Below are 19,454 nucleotides of genomic sequence, written 5' to 3'. Positions count from 1 at the left end.
ACTGAGAGAGTAGTGGATGCATGGAATAGCCTTCCTGCAGAAGTGGTAGCTGCAAATACAGTGAAGGGGTTTAAGCATGCATGGGATAGGCATAAGGCCATCCTTCATATAAGATAGGGCCAGGGGCTATCCATAGTATTCAGTATATTGGGCAGACTAGATGGGCCAAATGGTTCTTATCTGCCGACACAGTCTATGTTTCTATGTTTTCCAGGCCCAGTCTGCAATGATTGTGAACTTGGTTCTCGATGACCACTTACTTTTAACTTTGAAATGACAGACCGCTGAAATCAACTCACCGGTCTTTACTTTATTCTGCTATTAGTATGGGCAGCATAAAGTTGATGACAGGTTCCTTTTAAAGGGGGCAGCGGTCTCTCCTGGTGTGTCTATTTTAGTAAATATATTCTCCATAAAATAACAATTCTAGAGGATTTTTAGCTTAGAACGTTTTGTTGAGCCGCTACTCTGTTGTTTCTCCTAGAAATGTATTAATAAATTGACAACTAGTTGTCAGTTACCATTCCCCTTGTCACTGTATGGCCCTACACAGTCAGCACCAATTGGACACCATCACCGTGTGTAGTGATACACCTCCAACAGGCAACACCCAGTTGTTAATTTATTCACTTTTACTGGAAAGGATAATAGAGGAACGACACAATGCAGAGTTCTGAATTGTTAATGTATGCGTTATACAGGTATTTACTATAATTCACATGTCGTGAGACCTGATGACATGGCTCCCCTGGCTGCTGCTGCCTCAGTACGTCGGAGTCCCGGGCCAATGAGGAAGTGCTCCGGGGCTCCCAAACATCAGAATGCATGGGGGAGGCAGCTCCACCCGGCGTGCAGACACACCAGCATGAGTTGCTTCTTCCCCTGTTCCCTACTGTTCCTTGCGTTTTTGAAGACTCCTCTGGCTTTGGATTTCTGCATTGGACTTTGTGACTATGTATCTGGCTTCTGGTGTTTGGATTGTATTGATCTTCTGGTTCTGACTCTTTGGTGTGTTTCGGTTTTCTCGTTTGCCTCTGGCGTTACTTGTACTGTACTTTGGCCATTATCCGCATGACTACTCTCTCCATGCTTGCGCGTTTGTTTGTCTCTGATTGTGTGTCGCCCTTCACATATTGCAGTATAGGGACTGTCGCCCAGTTGTGGGTCACTGCCTAGGATGATTATGCAAATAGGTAGGGATAGTGGGTCTGGGAAGTTTAGGCCTGCACTTTCCCTGTTTGCGTGTGACGGTAGTCATTATTCTGACAGCTGAGTCCTCTCTTTAAAGGGCCACTAAACCTGAAGCCAGCAGATTACAGCAGCTACTGTCATAATGCCTGCAAGGTTCTCAGTACTGGAAATACGTGAGGTGCAGTAGTTCTCCTAGGTGCAGACATTTCTCTGGACTGGTCAGCCGTCCCACTGAAAAAAACCTACAGCAATTCGGCCAGCCAGAAGCAGGCCGTGAAAGGAAACAACAGACTGTATACCACAAAACAGCAAATGTATGGTAAGCCATGAATATTACCTTGCTGGATGGGCTGTGACTGCGTGAGCAGGAACGGGGAAGCTGACTGTAAGTGGCTGGGGACCAATACTAGTTGTTGAAGGGAATGCAAAGATGTCATATCCTGCAGTAAAGGAAAAAAGTTATTCTTCTCACAATTGGGTTTCACCATTAGATGGAATGAGCCAAAATACTGTAAGATCCTACAGCAGACAGGTGATGGGGTCGCAACCTACCAAATCATGGGGCAACCTGCTACTGGTTTTAAGATAGACGAGTACCTACAGTAGTGCTCCTTTCAGATGGTTTGCACCTTATTAAAGGAGATTTCTGCCGGTTCAAAACCAATTACAGCAGCTATACAATGTAGTGCCATGGCCTCTTTAAACATTGGCTGGGGGTGCCCAGAGTTGGACCAACTAATCTGATGTCATCAATATTCTCCTCCAAGAAAAGCCCTTTAGGGTTTGTCCTTGGGAGAAGAATCCTGTCCTGTTGTCTCTGGTCACATCATATATAAAGTATAAGAGAAAAACTAAAAAAAACACTCTGCCTGACACAGGATATGGGTATCTAATTGGTGTGGGTCCGACCCCAGGGATTGTTATTCCCCCAGTTTAAATGTAGAGGCAGGCACACATGCACGTCTGCCCCAATTCAACTCTATGGGACTACCAGAGTACAAGTGCTCAACTATCTCTGGCAGCCTCATAGGGTTGAATGGGACGGCAGCACATATGGGTGTCACAGGCCCCCATTCTCATGATCGGCAGGGTCCCAGCGGTCAGGCCTCCGCCTGTCAGATACATATCCCCTATTCTGTGTACAAGGGGAAAAGTTGTTGGGACAACGCCTTTAAGTATGACAGATGGCAGTCATATGGCTGTAATGCTGGTGAAAATGCCTTCCAAGTCTCTTCAATAAGTACCTTCTCTGAGCTTCTGCTAAGGCATCTTATCCAGCCAGAGGGGCAAGGAACCTGAAACATTAGTCTACACCCAAGTTTCTGGTTTGGGTGATGTAAGCTAATTTACATGCTTTTTCCCAATGGAGCAGTGCCTGAAAATAAGTTTCCAGAGACCCACACGATCCCTGTAATGAGAACCAGTAGCCCTCCTGAACAGACAAGGCTCTCCACGAAGACTAGAGGGAAGGCAGGGGAATAAAAATGGAGAGAGAGGAATATGACGAGTCACTTACCCCAGGCATTTGCCCTCCACCCATTATGGACCCTTGAGAAAGATGGCATGGCCGATGGGGTATTCCAGACTGCAACGTGTCACTGAAATCTTCGGTTTTTATCTACAACATAAAGCAATATAGTTACCAGGCTGAAGTCTTACGAAATGGTCTGTATGTGCAGGTGCTAATTCCGCAGCGACTGTATATCAAATATTTTTGCTTCTAGTTTGACTTTGTTGCCAAATTAAATACCACCGCTCTGCGTGTTTTGATTGGGAAAATGTAATAGTTTAAGAAGACCACCTATGTCTTACGATGTGTTAAAAACGATGGGCAACATGGTCCAGAACAGGAGGAGCTGAGCAGATTGATATATAGTTTTATGGGAAAAGATTCAGTATCACTTGTAATTTATTCATTTAAATTCTATGCTAAAGAGTAGGGATCAGTGAATCGATTCTAATGAACTGATTCGCCTCATTAGCAAGAGTTCTTCACCGGTGAGGCGCCTCACATTTAGAAAGGCCCTGTACATTTCACGCTTGTGCCACCACTCCGAGTAGCGGCACAAAAGCAGAGGCTTAAAACCTAACACCAACAATGGCACCCTCAACCAACACTAGGCAGGAGGATTCCCAAAGCTAGGAAGTGCCTGATAAGTAGAAAGATGCACCCTTCTCATCACTGCACCGCCTCCCAGGGGAGCGCCAGAAAGAGAGGACTGCTACCCTGAGTGACTACTATGCCTATTAGTGCTACAACCGCTACAATCCTCTCCACTCTCCTCTGCAGCTCGATGCACCTCCACTACTAGAGCAGCGACTGCACATGCACCCATACGCTTTTGGGTAGCCACGCATTAACAGTTGCTGCTCAGGAACTCCAACCAGTGCCTCTGAGCTTGTGGTAGCTACCCAGAGCAACTGTGCCAACATGAGATTGACAGGGCTGGGCAAGATGTCAACCCTACTTAAGACTCCAGTGAGCGGTCCTATCAGTGATTGACAGCCTTCCAGAGATAGCTGTCAATCACTGAATTGGACCGACCACGGGGTTGTTTAGCTAAATTATATTTGTATATGTAGCTCCCAGAAGGTTAAAGGGTAACTGTCATATTTTTTTTTTTTGCTAGTTTATTTGAGCTAGACATGTATACCTGAGTTAGTCTGTCAATGATTGTCAAAAGATCTGTAATTACCTTATAATGACAGCTTTCATTATTGTCCTCTGTCCCTTTCCACTGCTCCCTTAAAAGACCGTTGCTATGACTTGTCTGTCTTCCTTTTAGTAAAAACAGAAGACAGAGGGGCGGTCCTTCACACTGCATGCTTGCATCAGGCTTCAGAGTGAGGAGGCGTGTCTCTCAGTAATCAAATCTGATTGGCTGGCAGGGAGCTGCTGGCTACAGCAAGTGTGTAAGGGAAGTGATGGAAAGCAGTTTTGGCCTCAGAGAACTGGCAGAGGAGCCATCTTGAGAAGGTCCTCATATTGTAAATGTTTAAACAGCCGTAACTAAGGGAAAAACTCAAGGAAAACAGTGGTATGTGAAGAAATTAAAGATTGCTTTATGCATAATGCTGCTGCAGCAGTAACGTATGCTAAAATAGATTTTTGGATGAAAACATGACAGTTACCCTTTAAGAATAAACAGGGGTGCACGGCCAATGAGGCGATGTGAGGCGATTGCTTGAGGCGGCACCACCTAGGGAAAAGTGGAGGGCAGCAGCAGGGCAGTGGTTAGTGAGCGTTGCCATTGTGGAAGTGCTCATCTCTCGATATTCAACTTCAATAATTAGAAGGCACTGTCTGTGTGCTACAAGTATTTTCAGGGGGATTATCCGTTACTGTAGTATAGTATTAGGGAGCACAGTGGGCACAGTATTGGGAGTAGCAGGATGGAAAATTAGGAAACTAAGATGCCTGTGTGTTAAACTCTACAGAGACAAGAGTTGACTGAAAGAAGTCATCAAGGCAGTCTGGTCCGAAAGGTGAAGATGAGTAGAAGACATTTCTGGATGTAAGAAGTATGTGGTGCTGTATTACCCTGTATGTTTTGTAATGCTGCATGTAATGTTTTCTAAGTATGTATTTAACAGTAGGGCTGGATGGAAGGGGTTAGGTCGAGAATTTGGCAATGGGGTGGGCGCCATTTCAATTTTCGCCTCAGGTAGCAAAAAGGTTAGGTTCCTCCCTGAGAATAAAGAAAAAGCCATACTGCCTCTAACTGATCCCCTGCAACTGTTGTTCCGATGCTGCTCCACCTGCGCTGGTCTCGGCTTCCTGAACTAGGCTCAACACAAAGAAAATGCCAGGAAAAGCCCACTCTGCCAATCATTGGCTGAGGCGGGTCACTGTTATGGCCAGTGATTGGCTCAACAGACATCTCCAGGCATTTCCTGTGTGTCGATCAAGGACCAGGAAGTGGAGAGCAGCCGTGGTTTGGGATGAGTGGGGGCGAGTATGGCTTTTGTATCATTTTTAACTCGCTGTGACCATACTGTATACCAGTGGTCCCCATCCAGTGGCTCTGAACACAATCAGAGGGAGCACTGAGTTGTGACCATCTTGACACTATTGCAGACAGATTTGAAAAGACTGCGGAACTCCAGTGAGCGCTGCAACCTATTCCCAGGCCAGGGTGGTCATGTTCATTGGTCAAGTGACCTTTTTGCAGCTCAGTCCCATTCAAGTGAATGGGTCTGGGCTGCAATACCAAGCACTGCCACTATACAATGTACAGTGCTGTGCTGTGGGTAGCCTCTTGAAACAGCTGATTGTGGGTGTGCCAGGAGTCGAATCCCCACCGATCAGCTATTGATAATCTATCCTGAAAACAGGTCACCAATTTTTTATTCCCAGAAAACCCCTTTAATAAAATGTGAACTTTTTTTTGTTTGTTTTCAAGTGAGCCACCTGTTAGAAATTTTCTGTATCCATATCATTCTTTCTATGAAATATCTCATCAGGAGCTCAGGTTTTGCATTGCAGCTCTGCATATTCTGTTTGACTCCTGTGTATAAGCACAAGCCCATTAAGAATCCAGTGCATAGAAAGCTTACATCCATCACAGCACGGCCAGAATGAATATGAGCTTCCAACGAAACCACCGATGAGAAAGTGTCAGAGAAGTCAACTCATGGGTTGGGCTACCAGATAAATATCAGAATTGTTTGTGTCATTTTACCTGTATAATATAAATATGGTATTCATATGCAGAAAATGATCTTCTGTGATTCCCATATGCTGTCAGCTCTATATGGCTGCACAGAAGAGGTTAAGACTCAGTCCTGAAGCTGTTTACCAACAAGAAGGACTATGCCAAGAGTTCTCCACCCTTTTCCCCAAGGAAATAGGACAAGACCCAGCTTGGCGAACTGCATTCCCTCTTCATCCACTATATTTCCTTGTAACGTAGAGGTTTCAGGAGAGACATGGAGCCAAAGTAAGCAAATAATGAAGATACAGTATGCTGTCGTGTGAGATGCGTTGTTATGAACAGCTTGGTTTACCGTGGCATCGTTGGTTCTGTTTCTACAGGATCCATGATGGGTCCATTTATAACTGTTCTGTCATGGGTCCTTCAGGTCCCATTCACTTATAATGGATCTGTTAGGGCAGAACTTGACAGAATAGGATCATGGCGGTGCATACCGAGTCTTAGGGTACTGCCACACAGTCAGGGCTCCAGCCTTAGGCCTATTGCACACGACCGTATGGCTTTTTCAGTGTTTTGCGGTCCGTTTTTCACGGATCCGTTGTTCCGTTTTTTGTTTCCGTTGTGTTTCCGTTTTTGTTCTGTTTTTCCGTTCCGTTTTTCCGTATGGCTTATACAGTATACAGTAATTACATAGATAAAATTGGGCTGGGCATAACATTTTCAATAGATGGTTCAGCAAAATCGGAACGGAAACGGAAGACATACGGATGCATTTCCGTATGTGTTCCCTTTTTTTTGCGGACCCATTGACTTGAATGGAGCCACGGAACGTGATTTGCGGGCAATAATAGGACATGTTCTATGTTAAAACGGAACGGAAAAATGGAAATACGGAAACGGAATGCATACGGAGTACATTCCGTTTTTTTTGCGGAACCATTGAAATGAATGGTTCCGTATACGGACCGTATACGGAACGCAAAAAACGGCCAGTAAACGGGGAAAAAAAACGGCCGTGTGCAGGAGGCCTTAGGGTACGGCCACATTGTCAGGTTTCCAGCCTTAGGGTACGGCCACAGGGTCAGGGCTCCAGTCATAGGGTACGGCCACATGGTCAGGTTTCCAGCCTTAGGGTACGGCCACATGGTCAGGTTTACAGCCTTGGGGTACGGCCACAGGGTCAGGGCTCCAACCTTAGGCTGGGTTCACACGAGCGGATGCCGTGCGTGGCATCCGCTCCGTGAAAGAGTGCCAAGACCCGATGCAGACTGCAGAGGCACGGAGCATTAACATGACTGATAATGCTCCGTGCCTCTCTGTGACCTCTTTACTACGAAATCACAGTGACAACTGTGATTTCGTAGTAAAGAGGTCACAGAGAGGCACGGAGCATTATCAGTCATGTTAATGCTCCGTGCCTCTGCAGTCTGCATCGGGTCTTGGCACTCTTTCACGGAGCGGATGCCACGCACGGCATCCGCTCGTGTGAACCCAGCCTTAGGCTCAGTTCAGACCTGAGCGTTCTGAAAGGAGCGCTCTGTATGCGCGATTGTACGGGCGTTTACAATCGCGCATACAGAGACAAGCGTACACACAGTGTCGCGCGTTCCCGAAAGTCTATGTACGGGAACGCGCGACAAGCGCCCAAAAAAACGCTCCTGTACTTGTTTGAGCGTCGGGCGTTTTACAGCGCGATCGTACGCGCTGTAAAACGCCCAGGTGAGAACCATTCCCATAGGGAAGCATTGGTTTCTCCTTGTTGAGCGTTTTACAGCGCGTAGGAACGCGCTGTAAAACGCTCAGGTCTGAACTGAGCCTTAGGGTACAGCCACAGGGTCAGGGCTCCAGCCATAGGGTACGGCCACATGGTCAGGTTTTCTGATGCAGTTTTGGAAGCCAAAACCAGGAGTGAATTCAAAAAAGAGGAGAAGTCATACCTGCCCTTTATACTTTCTCTCCTTTTATGATCCACTCCTGATTTTGGCTTCCAAAACTGCATGTAGAAACCTGACCCTAAAGGTATGGCCATACAGAGCGGTCGTGTGGTGTTCAGGATGCCCCACGCTGTGATCAAGAACCGAGTGGCAAAATGGGCTGCGCCTGGCCTTAATTAAACTTAAGAGACCGCACCATTTAGCTGGTCTGCATTGTTAATGGCCGTGCGGTATTGCAGACTGGCTGAAACAGTGCGGTCTTATTAGTTTTAGTGCCGGTGTGGCCCATGTGGCTCATGAACATAGCACAGCCGCGTTCCAAACGCTACGCGACTGCACCGAGTGGTTGTTCCCTTAATAGTAAAGAAATCACTCTACAAAGGTGGTAGGAACATCTGCTGGACTATGGAGGACTCCAAGAGAAATCAGGGGTGAAAGATTGAGAAGTGAAAAAAAGGCAACATGGTTTGGACACATCTCGTGTCCTTCTTCATGGCCGTGAGGAAGGACACATGATGCACCATGATGATGTTTTTAATATGGAACAATAAAGAAGAGAGAGTAGTATGGAGAAGTGTGCTGGATGCATCTTTTTATTGGATTTGTGTAAAGGAGGCTAAAACAGGTTTCACTGCTCCTTGGGAATCAGCTGGTGAAATCGGGAAGTGACTATGATGGTGGTGAGCTGAATTGTCTTTTTTTTCATTTTTTTCTTGCAACATGCGAAAGATTGAGAGGACAGGAGGGACCACAGCCATAGAGAAAATCATATTATATCATGTTAAAGTGGTTGTCCGGGATCAAAAAACATGGCCAAAAACAGCTCCACCCCTATCCACAGGTTGAGTATGGTATTGCAGCTCTACCACACTGACTCCAATAGAGCTGAGCTGCAATACCAGACACAAATCATAGACAGGGGTGGCTCTGTGTTTTGGAAGAAAGCAGCCAGGTTTTCTAGTCCTGGACAACCCCTTTTAATAGGATTTTCCAAGATTTGTTCAACAACTGTTTTTCAGAGAACTATAAGGCTACGTCTACACTGCAACATTTTTCGCGCGACATTTTGTTGCACTAATGTCGCGCGACAATTTTTATAATGGCAGTCTATGGTGTCGCACTGCAACATGCGACATGCTGCGAGTGCGACGCAACAGTCGCAGAAAAATCCATCTCGAATGGATTTTCTGCGACTGTTGCGTCGCAGTCGCAGCATGTCGCATGTTGCAGTGCGACACCATAGACTGCCATTATAAAAATTGTCGCGCGACATTGGTGCAACAAAATGTCGTGCGACAAATGTCGTCGTTAGACGTAGCCTAAAAGCAACTTTTCATTTGGCTTACTGTATTGATATTTCTTCCTAGGCCCTGTTGTGCATGTGACTGTACCTTCTCTTTCTTGTTCCCGTGATGGATGACGTCACCTACATTCATCACATGTAGTTTTCTCTGCAAACTAACTTGCGTATCATCAGTCACATGCCGTACATTCAGCTGGGTTACAAATACTGTATGTTAAAGGGTTTGTCTTATTACAACAACTTATCGATAGGTGTCTGATCACCGGGGGTCCGACTGCTGCATCCTCTACCAATCATCAGAATAGAGGCCAATGTTCCCCAGTTTGAATGGAATAGAGGACCCACAAGCTGCCACTCCATTCAGCTGTAGGGGTCTGCCGGAGATAGGTGAGCACCTGTACTGAGGTACCTGGCAGTCCCATAAAGTTGAATAGAGCTGCGGACATGCATGTGTGTCTGCTGCTCCATTCAAACAGGAAACATGGTCCCCTGTCCTTCACCAATCCACAATTCCCTGATACTGGATAATTTGTTCCAATGGGACAAACCCTTTAATAATGTTCGCACATTGAAGGCGGTCTAAGCGCCTGAAGCTGCAATCTATACTACCTTGCCAAGTTTAGTTTATGCTAGATTTCTGGTGTAATTTATCTTAAAGGGGTTGTCCCACAAAAAATATTCTACAGTTTTCAAACCAGCACCTGCATCTGAATTCTTCCATGCATGTAATTAAAAATTTTGTATAGCCACTGAGTTATTAAATAAAATGTATCTGTATAGCGCCACCTGCTGTTTGTTTTTTGCTTATTTCTTTGACCGGCTCACTGAGATGGCCGCACGTGCTCAGTTATATCCTTCAACTGTCTCCTGAGATGTGATAGGAAGAGCTGAGACACGCCCCCTGAGCTGTGATAGGGAGAGCTGAGACACGCCCCCCTGAGCTGCAGCAGAGAAGACACTCCCCTGAGCTGTCAGCTTGATATAAATCTAGCAGAGCAATGAATGGGGAGATCTCTGGACCCATGTGAGGTACAGGGCTCGTTCTAGCTTTGTTTGAAAGAGATGGTCATGTACTTTATGATGTCTAAATTTCATTTTTTACATTAGTCATGGGATAACCCCTTTAAGTCTGTTCTACCTGGTAGAAAGTGGTGATCATGGCGTACATGGCCAAACATAATTTTTTTTTTTTACAAAGGCAGCTTGTGCTCATATTTGCTTCTTTTTACACCAGAAAACAGGCATAAAGTCCTTAAAAGAGTTGTACAGGCAGCATATAGTGATAACCTATCCTCAGGATAAGAGCTCATTCACACGACCGTATGAATGGCTCCCCATCCGTTGCTCCAATCCGTGGCCCTGCAAAAAAGATTTTGCGGACAAGCATGGGCATTTCTATAATGGGCCGCCCGTTTTGTTCCACAAATTGCAGAACGCACACCGGCGACATCTGTGTTTTGCGGATGCACAATTTGCAGATCGCAAAACACGGCGCAGTCGCCAGAATGAGCCTTAAGTCATCCATATCTGATCTGTGTGGGTCTGACACACGGCACCCCTACCGATCAGCTGGTTGAAGAGGAGGCGGCGTTCCATGTGAGTGCTGCTTCCTGCTCATTACACTGCCCGTTGTCTTGGAGGCGCAGTGTAACTACAAGTACTCACTCCACTTGAATGGACAGAGCACTTGTAATTAGACTGTGCCGCCTTGGCAAGGGAGACGACGGGCAGTGTAATGAAGAGGAAGCAGTGCTGGCATGGACCCCCACCGATCACATATTGATGACCTATCTTGAGGATAGGTCATTTCATTAACAGGGGTGCACCGTCAATGAGGCGATTGCACAAGGTAGGGACAAGTAGGAGGCAGCGCAAAGGCTTTGGGCAATGAGTGCTTTCATTGTGGAAGCATTTATCTCTGCATATTCAACAGTATCTCTATATTAACCAGTGTGTTTTGTAGCACTATGGCTACATGCACACGAACGTTGTTTGTTTCCGTGTCCATTCCGTTTTTTTTTGCAGATAGGGTGCGGACCCATTCATTTCAATGGGTCCGCAAAAAACGCGGACAGCACACCGTCTGCTGTCCGCATCAGTATGTCCGTTCCGTTGCCCCGCAAAAAAAATAGTGCATGTCCTATTTTTTTCTAGTTTGCGGACAAGGATAGGCATTATTACAATAGATCCGCAAAAATAACGGATCCGCAAAAAAAACGGATGCCATACGAACCGCAAAACACATACGGTCGTGTGCATGAGGCCTATATGTAATGTTTTTCAAGTATGCCTTTAACTGTAAGGCCTCTTTTACACTACCGTATGCCTATTTCAGTGTTTTGCGGTCCGTTTTTCACGGAAAGGCTAGATGCACCCCTGATCATTAATATGTACTGCCTGCACAACCCCTTTAATAGTTTTTCCCCATTGAATGACAGTGGTGCTGTGGCAGAAATAATGTACGCAGGAGTTCCGTCTGATGTGTGAACATACCCTAACAATGTGTCCACAACCGAAATCACATTTCATTCAACATGTTCAAGCCTGTTGCTGCTTTGAAAGGAAACGCAAAACTATCCTGAATGGCTGGGATCATCTATGCAAATGACAATCCAAAAACATGTAAATAGGGTGTGCTCGCTATTGAGCATGACATGCTGCACTAGGTTGAAGAACAAGAGATACAAAGAGAAGTCAGCGAAAATAATGATTATCTGCTGCCTGTTGTCAATAAGTAATACTAATCCTCGAGCTTTCCTCCTCTGACAGGGGACTGTTTGCAGTACTGTCTACTATTTCGGGCTCCCGTGCACAAGGAAGACATAGCAGAGCAGCCTCAAAGTTGGGCAACTAAAGTAACACATGAAATGGGTGGAGATGTAATAACTATGTATAACTATATCAGAGGTCAATACAGAGATCTCTCCAATGACCTAATTATACGTTGGACTGTAACCATGACAAGGGGACTTCCTCTGGAGTGTAATAATATTACTGTAATAGAAATGGATCTGCAGGGCCACTGAACAGATTTTACTTAGGGCTTCTCCTAAAGGCGTTGTCTAAGTGGCCCCCCTGGTCTTCACCCTTTACCCCTATACAGGGACCTGGACTCTGCTGCAGAGGAACCACCAGGCTGCTACCTCTTGGAGTAGTCTCTGTTCAATTGACTGTTGACCCACATGGTCAAGAGAAACCGGTGAGGAGCACCAAAATATCAGGCAAAACTGTAGTCTAGAAACAAACTGAGGTCAAGGCAGGATGCATAGGAGCTAGTAAGCAGTCCAAAGGTCAGGGCAAGCAGCACAGGGTCAAAACAAGGACTAGGTGAAATCAGGTAGAGAAGTCAATACACAGTAAGGGTGCATTCACATGGCCGTATTTTTGGGTCCATATTCATTTCAATGGGGCCGCAAAAGATGCGGACAGCACACAATGTGCTGTCCGCATCTGTAGATCCGTTCCGCGGCCCCGCAAAAAAGATAGAGCATGTCCTATTCTTGTCCGCGGACAAGAATAGGCATTTCTGTCATAGGGTCGGCTACATTCACACGGCCGGTATCCGTGTTTTGCGGATCCGCAATTTGCGGACCGCAAAACATATACGGTCGTGTGAATGTAGCCTTAGGGAAACAAGACAATGGCAGAACTTTGCAGAAAACTAGCTAACTAGAACCAATTGCTGAGACACCGTTCCACAGGTGAAGGTGCCTTAAATTCCCTGCGGAAGCTTCATGGGGTTGTCTTACTCCAACAAATGGCATTTATCATGTAGACAAAGTTAAAACAAGGCACTTACTAATGTATTGTGATTGGCCATATTGCCTCCTTTGCTGACTTGATTCATCTATCATTCTGATTATACACTGCTCGTTTGCATGGTTACGACCACCCTGCAATCCAGCAGCAGTGGTCGTGCTTGCACAACATAAGAGAAAGCACTGGCCTCTCCAGTGGCTGGGACCATTAGAGCGCGCACAGGCATGCAAGCGCTGCAGCTCTCATCCCGGCCACCTTGTATCTGCGCTGTAAGGTGGTCATAACTCCTGGAAACAAGCATTATATAATGTGATGGAAAAATTAATCCAGCCAGCAAAGGAGACAACATGGACAATCACAGTACATTAGTAAGTGCCTTGTATTAACTTTCTCTACATGATAAATGCCATTTGCTAAATTGAGAGAAGCTCTTTAAGGTGCATGCACACTGACCTTAGAGCAGGCCTCAGCCTGCATGGAGCTTACAGAGCAGCACTGCTCTGGTGGCTGGACCCGCCAGGGTAAACGAAAAGAAGGCACAGCAAATAAATCCAGAAGAGGAGACTCACCTGTCTGCTGAAATCTAGAGATTCTCTCGCAACACCTAGGATAAAAAACATGGACGACATAAGTAATACGCAGAGAGCACAGCTTTATTCACAGTCTAAATACGCCCGAGTTGCTCCTTTCCTCCACAATTTCTTTGCTCAGGGTCCATTCACCCATTGGTAATGAAACTGCCTTTTTTTCATGAGGTTTTGGGGAATTTACTGGCAAAATGTAGCCTTAAAGGGGGTGTCTCATCTCAGACATTGACGGCATATCGCTAGGGTATGCCTCCTATCTCAAGTACGGGGGCCCCCGAAGTGAACAGAGAGCAGCCGCACTGAGCGTGCTTGCTCTGCTATTTTTGGAATTCCCATAGCGGTGAATGGAGGGTGGCCACTAGAGATGAGCGAAGTTCTGGAAAATTCGATTCAGCTGCTTTGCCGAATAAAAATAAAAAATAAAATCTGCTTTGCGATAAATGACTTTGCGCCACCCCCCCCCCCCCATTATTGTACCGCTCAGATGCCGTGTTCATCGCTGATTGCGGCATCTGATATTAATATTAAGGTCTATAATTTTTTTAAAAAGCCCGACATCGTCATCTTGATTGAGGATCCAACCCAAAATCTAGCGACATCATCACGTCGGTGATGTATTTTGTGCGGGATCTTCAATCAAGATGGCGACGGCCGGCTCTTCCCGCTCAAACAGGTTATGATTTTATTTTTTATTTTTTTACCCCATTTCAGGTAAAATCGATTCGTTACCACGAAGCATGAGGAGATTCGGCTTTGCGGTGAATCAAGTTTTCCCTGAAATTCGGATCGAAGTTCACTTCGCTCAACACTAGTGGCCACACTTGCCCACTGCGCTCTCGTTCACTTTCAAGGCCGGTTCTGGAGATAGGAGAAGGTCTCAGAGGTGGAACCCGCACCTATCTGACAATGATGGCACATCCTATTGATATGTCAGAGATGGACCACCCCCTTGAATTAGCTGGGCCCCTGTTAGTTGAGCCTACACGCTCGGCGTCCCACCTGGTTGTGTATCGTATTTGCCGGCTTGAATCCACTGAAGAAGGAGCACGCAAGCTCCAAAATGCATCTGGGCTTAATAATCTGGTTACGAGATGAAATAGAAATGACTATCTACTACTAAAATCTCCAACGCCAGTATAAATCCCAGCTGCCAGTGACGGATACAGAAGCCTTACATTGCAGGTGGACCGCGAGAGTAGCGGGAGATTCAAGCCGGCAAATACGATACACAACCACTGCTATAATAAGATTCTGGCATACAACTCACCATACCATATTAATGCTACAGAAAGATACCGGCATACTATTGAACAGTTATATCGACATGACATCATTGGAGAGATCGTGAACTTATCCATATGGAATATAAACAGTGATTTGATATCAAAAGGAAATATTGATATAAAAAGGACACCTTTTTTATCTTCTATTTTTCTATTTTTTTTATTTAACTTTTTTTTTTTACATATTGTTGTTGCTTTTTTATATATATATTTTTGTACTTGTGCACTATATTATTGAGGATAATTCATCAATACGACTGAGAGAGATACAAGGACATGAACTGATATTTATGGAATGATCATGTTTTGCATTTTTTGGGGATTTAGATAGAGTGGACAGTATATTGCTATTTTTATATTTCGATATCAATTAGTGTTATATCAATTGTTTTAGATTTTTTTTTGCTATGTGGGGTAATAAATGATTGAAATGATATAATAACCTACACTCACCTAAAGAATTATTAGGAACACCTGTTCTATTTCTCATTAATGCGATTATCTAGTCAACCAATCACATGACAGTTGCTTCAATGCATTTAGGGGGGTGCTCCTGGTCAAGACAATCTCCTGAACTCCAAACTGAATGTCAGATGTGGGAAAGAAAGGTGATTTAAGCAATTTTGAGCGTGGCATGGTTGTTGGTGCCAGACGGGCCGGTCTGAGTATTTCACAATCTGCTCAGTTACTGGGATTTTCACGCACAACCATTTCTAGGGTTTACAAAGAATGGTGTGAAAAGGGAAAAACACCCAGTATGCGGCAGTCCTGTGGGCAAAAATGCCTTGTGGATGCTAGAGGTCAGAGGAGAATGGGCCGACTGATTCAAGCTGATAGAAGAGCAACGTTGACTGAAATAACCACTCGTTACAACCGAGGTATGCAGCAAAGCATTTGTGAAGCCACAACACGCACAACCTTGAGGCGGATGGGCTACAACAGCAGAAGACCCCACCGGGTACCACTCATCTCTACTACAAATAGGAAAAAGAGGCTACAATTTGCACGAGCTCACCAAAATTGGACTGTTGAAGACTGGAAAAATGTTGCCTGGTCTGATGAGTCTCGATTTCTGTTGAGACATTCAAATGGTAGAGTCCGAATTTGGCGTAAACAGATTGAGAACATGTATCCATCATGCCTTGTTACCACTGTGCAGGCTGGTGGTGGTGGTGTAATGGTGTGGGGGATGTTTTATGGGCACACTTTAGGCCCCTTAGTGCCAATTGGGCATCGTTTAAATGCCACGGGCTACCTGAGCATTGTTTCTGACCATGTACATCCCTTCATGACCACCATGTACCCATCCTCTGATGGCTACTTCCAGCAGGATAATGCACCATGTCACAAAGCTCGAATCATTTCAAATTGGTTTCTTGAACATGACAATGAGTTCACTGTACTAAAATGGCCCCCACAGTCACCAGATCTCAACCCAATAGAGCATCTTTGGGATGTGGTGGAACGGGAGCTTCGTGCCCTGGATGTGCATCCCTCAAATCTCCATCAACTGCAAGATGCTATCCTATCAATATGGGCCAACATTTCTAAAGAATGCTATCAGTACCTTGTTGAATCAAAGCCACGTAGAATTAAGGCAGTTCTGAAGGCAAAAGGGGGTCCAACACCGTATTAGTATGGTGTTCCTAATAATTCTTTAGGTGAGTGTATGTGATGTAGATTGCTCACCATGCGATGATAGATGATAGAGTGCCTGCCATTACAATCTATATGACATTATACACAGTTCTACTTTACACCAGTTTGATAAATGACCTTATCGGTTCCTTAACCTGGATTATCCTCTGATCTCAAATGTCTAAGGCCACAAGAAGGCAATTACTCTGAAGGCTCAGCCTCCATCTATGCAGAACATGGGCATGTCCTCTTTTACTTGTGTCATTATTGTGTTCTTACTATTGTACACATCGGACAGATCATCTGTAAGATTTAATTTAATATCATGTTAATGTATGCAGCCATTATTATTTATCAACCGCACCCCGGGAAGAAACAAGCAGAACAAGCAGCACAGTCTGACACTATCCAATCAGTGCTGGCAGTGTCAGACCATGCAGGTAACACCCAGCTGGGCCTTCATTGCAAACTTCTGCTGCCAAAGGAATGGCACAACATACAGTCATAAGAATAGATGCTCCACAATTGCTATTACAAGGGGGGGTGCAAGCAGTTACTAAACCAGACATGTCAGGAGAGGTGACATGCACTGATAATAGACGAGTCTCTTTTCCGCACACTGACATCCATATACGCCAGATGTTGATGTCACCAGTATACCCTGTTGTGGTAGATCACATGCTATACGTCTGAGGCTACTTTCACATCAGGGTGATCCAGCAGTTAGTTCCGGCAGAGAACGCCGGGAATCAGCCGGACACAGACTGCAGCATGCAGCGGTTTCTGTCCGGCCAATACTTAGCATTTTTGATGGACCCTTTGGTTCATGGGGCCAGCGGGCATTACGGTTGCAGTGCCAGATTCTGAGAATTGGTGCCACACATGTGAAAGTACCCTGACACGTTAGGTTTCCTGTCTGTCTCCGCCGATGCACATGTCATCTTGCACAACATCACATACTGTACATGAGCCATCTCTACTTCTGCACCTGAACAGCACACCCGTGCCGAAAAAGCAGACGTCAGCTGGCTAACAGGAGGTGGTCCATATAAGTGACCTAATAGAACTAGGAGGTGTAATGGGATTGCTCACAGCGGGAACGGATTGCTCACACCGAGAGAAGAATTCTGCACTGCTGACGTGCCCTGAAGCCGGAAATAGCAAAGTACGACTTGCGGCGTGTGCCAGAAGAACAGGGTGTCCAAAAATAACAAAAACAGCCAGACAGCCATTCAAGGACTATTTACTCATCAAACATTTATAAATAGTTTATACACTTTTGCAAATCCCTGCAAACCCCTTTATCGCTAGATATTTAATGTGACATATGTCACACAAGAAGGTGGACCATCTGCCCTGCTGCATAACTATATGACGACTGTATGCAGGCACATGCACTTTTTGAGCTCAGCTCTCTCTGTACCCGTCATTGTCCCCTTGAGACAGGTGTCCAGAGAAGAGATTATGGCCCCGACCACAATGATGTCGACCACAATGATGCACAGGATTCGTTTGCATAGATAGCCTTAGGACAAAGAAGGAATCATTTGCATACCTTCATCAACTTGACAGAAGGACAGTATACTCACTTGGAGAGCTTATTGTCATACGTAATAAGGTATGTACTATAGGAATAGCTTTTTGTATCAGCAGTCATACCAGTATTAGTGAATTCATTCTCACTAAAGACTCCCATACACATTAAAAGGGTTCTCCGGGAATTAAGAAAATGACAATTCATTAAGAAAATCAATGTTACATAATATTACTTTATTATAAGCACATTCCCAAATACCTTTAATTAGTTATAATGGCTCGTTTTGTCTAGGGTGAAATCATTAGGAGAAATAAAATGGCCACCGTCCTATTAGTACACACAAAACCTGTCCTAATCACACAGGAGTACAAGTTACTTCACAACACTGAGCTAAAGAGCTGCCTCATCCTTCTCTCTGCTCTGCTTGTCAGGGATTATGATCCTGAATACAGCTTATAAGATCTTCAGCTGAATCTCTGTAGGAATGGAGTCCATGAGAAGACAGAGGGGACGGACAGGACAGACTGTGGTAATGTGGAGCTGTGGTAACGTAGACTGCATACAAAAGCTGCTGCTCATTAACACATCCCCACCTCCTCTCTGTACTTCATGTCTCACCAGATGATTTTGTCCCTGAGAAAAGAGCCCTCACACAGTTCTACAGATGGAAATAGTTTTTCTTTTCTTTTTTTACGTATTCAAAAAAAATAAAAGCTATGATATATAAATTTGGTGTCAGTAAAATCATAGAGTATACAGTTCAGTTCTGCGCATCAGTTCATAGTAAGAATGCCCTGGAACTGTAAAAAGTACAGAGTAGAGTGACTAAACTGATAAAGGGCATGGAGGTTCTTAGTTTTGAGGAAAGATTAAAAGAATTACATTTATTTAGTCTTCAGAAGAGACGTCTAAGGGAGGACATGATCATTTATACAAATATATAAATGGGCCGTACAAAAAATATGGTGAAAAGCTGTTCCATGTAAAATTCCCTTAAAAGACAAGGGGCACTGCCTCCGACTGGAGAAGAAAAAGTTCAGTCTCCAGAAGCGTCAAAACTTCTTTACTGTGAGAACTGTAAATGTGTGGAATAGTCTGTGGGCAGTTTTAAAAAGGTCTTAGATGAATTCTTAAAATTAAATAACAATGCTTATGTTAATGTGTAGAAATCTGGGTCTTCTCTAATTCCTATCCCCATCCATCCCTTGGTTGAACTTGATGGACTTATGTCTTTTGTTAACCGTACTATGCAGCTAAGCTCATTACATTCTAAAGGTTCTGCAGAGAGACTTTAGAGAGAGACATGGAGAAAGAGTACTACAACCTCCATCATTGATGTTGTCTATACGCCGCTATTGGGGAATATTAGTAGTGTGTTATATGCCTGGCTTGGAACTGTGCCTTGAAACTACTATTCTGCATTATACATGTAGACTACTCAATATTATTGGGACCTTTATCCCCACTGTGTAAGAAAACCCGTGCCCATCTGATTGTCATTCCACTTCTGCTTTCCATAAATAACTATGTAAGTTATCTTATGCAATTTAGAGTTACTATCAAACTC

General features: G+C 44.8%; 1 protein-coding gene across 3 annotated transcripts in view; it reads right to left on the bottom strand.

Annotated features, from left to right (window-relative positions):
• Window positions 1-19,454, bottom strand: part of POU2F3 (POU class 2 homeobox 3) — a 116,830-nt gene that overhangs the window by 33,542 nt on the left and 63,834 nt on the right. For 2 of the 3 annotated variants that reach the window (XM_040425159.1, XM_040425151.1), the window contains exons 3-5: window positions 13,412-13,446; window positions 2,708-2,809; window positions 1,529-1,631 (exon numbers count right to left, since the gene is read on the bottom strand). In XM_040425159.1, the coding sequence (XP_040281093.1) occupies window positions 1,529-1,631; window positions 2,708-2,809; window positions 13,412-13,446 (240 nt within the window). Of the gene's footprint in view, window positions 1-1,528; window positions 1,632-2,707; window positions 2,810-13,411; window positions 13,447-17,310; window positions 17,472-19,454 lie in introns of those variants that run through there. The other variant, XM_040425167.1, reaches the window with a different exon arrangement.

The sequence above is a fragment of the Bufo bufo genome, chromosome 1 (genome assembly GCF_905171765.1).
Source record: "Bufo bufo chromosome 1, aBufBuf1.1, whole genome shotgun sequence".
NCBI classification, from domain to species: domain Eukaryota; kingdom Metazoa; phylum Chordata; class Amphibia; order Anura; family Bufonidae; genus Bufo; species Bufo bufo.
The sequence above is the reverse complement of the archived record's forward strand: the minus strand, read 5'-3'. Positions and strand labels throughout refer to the sequence as shown.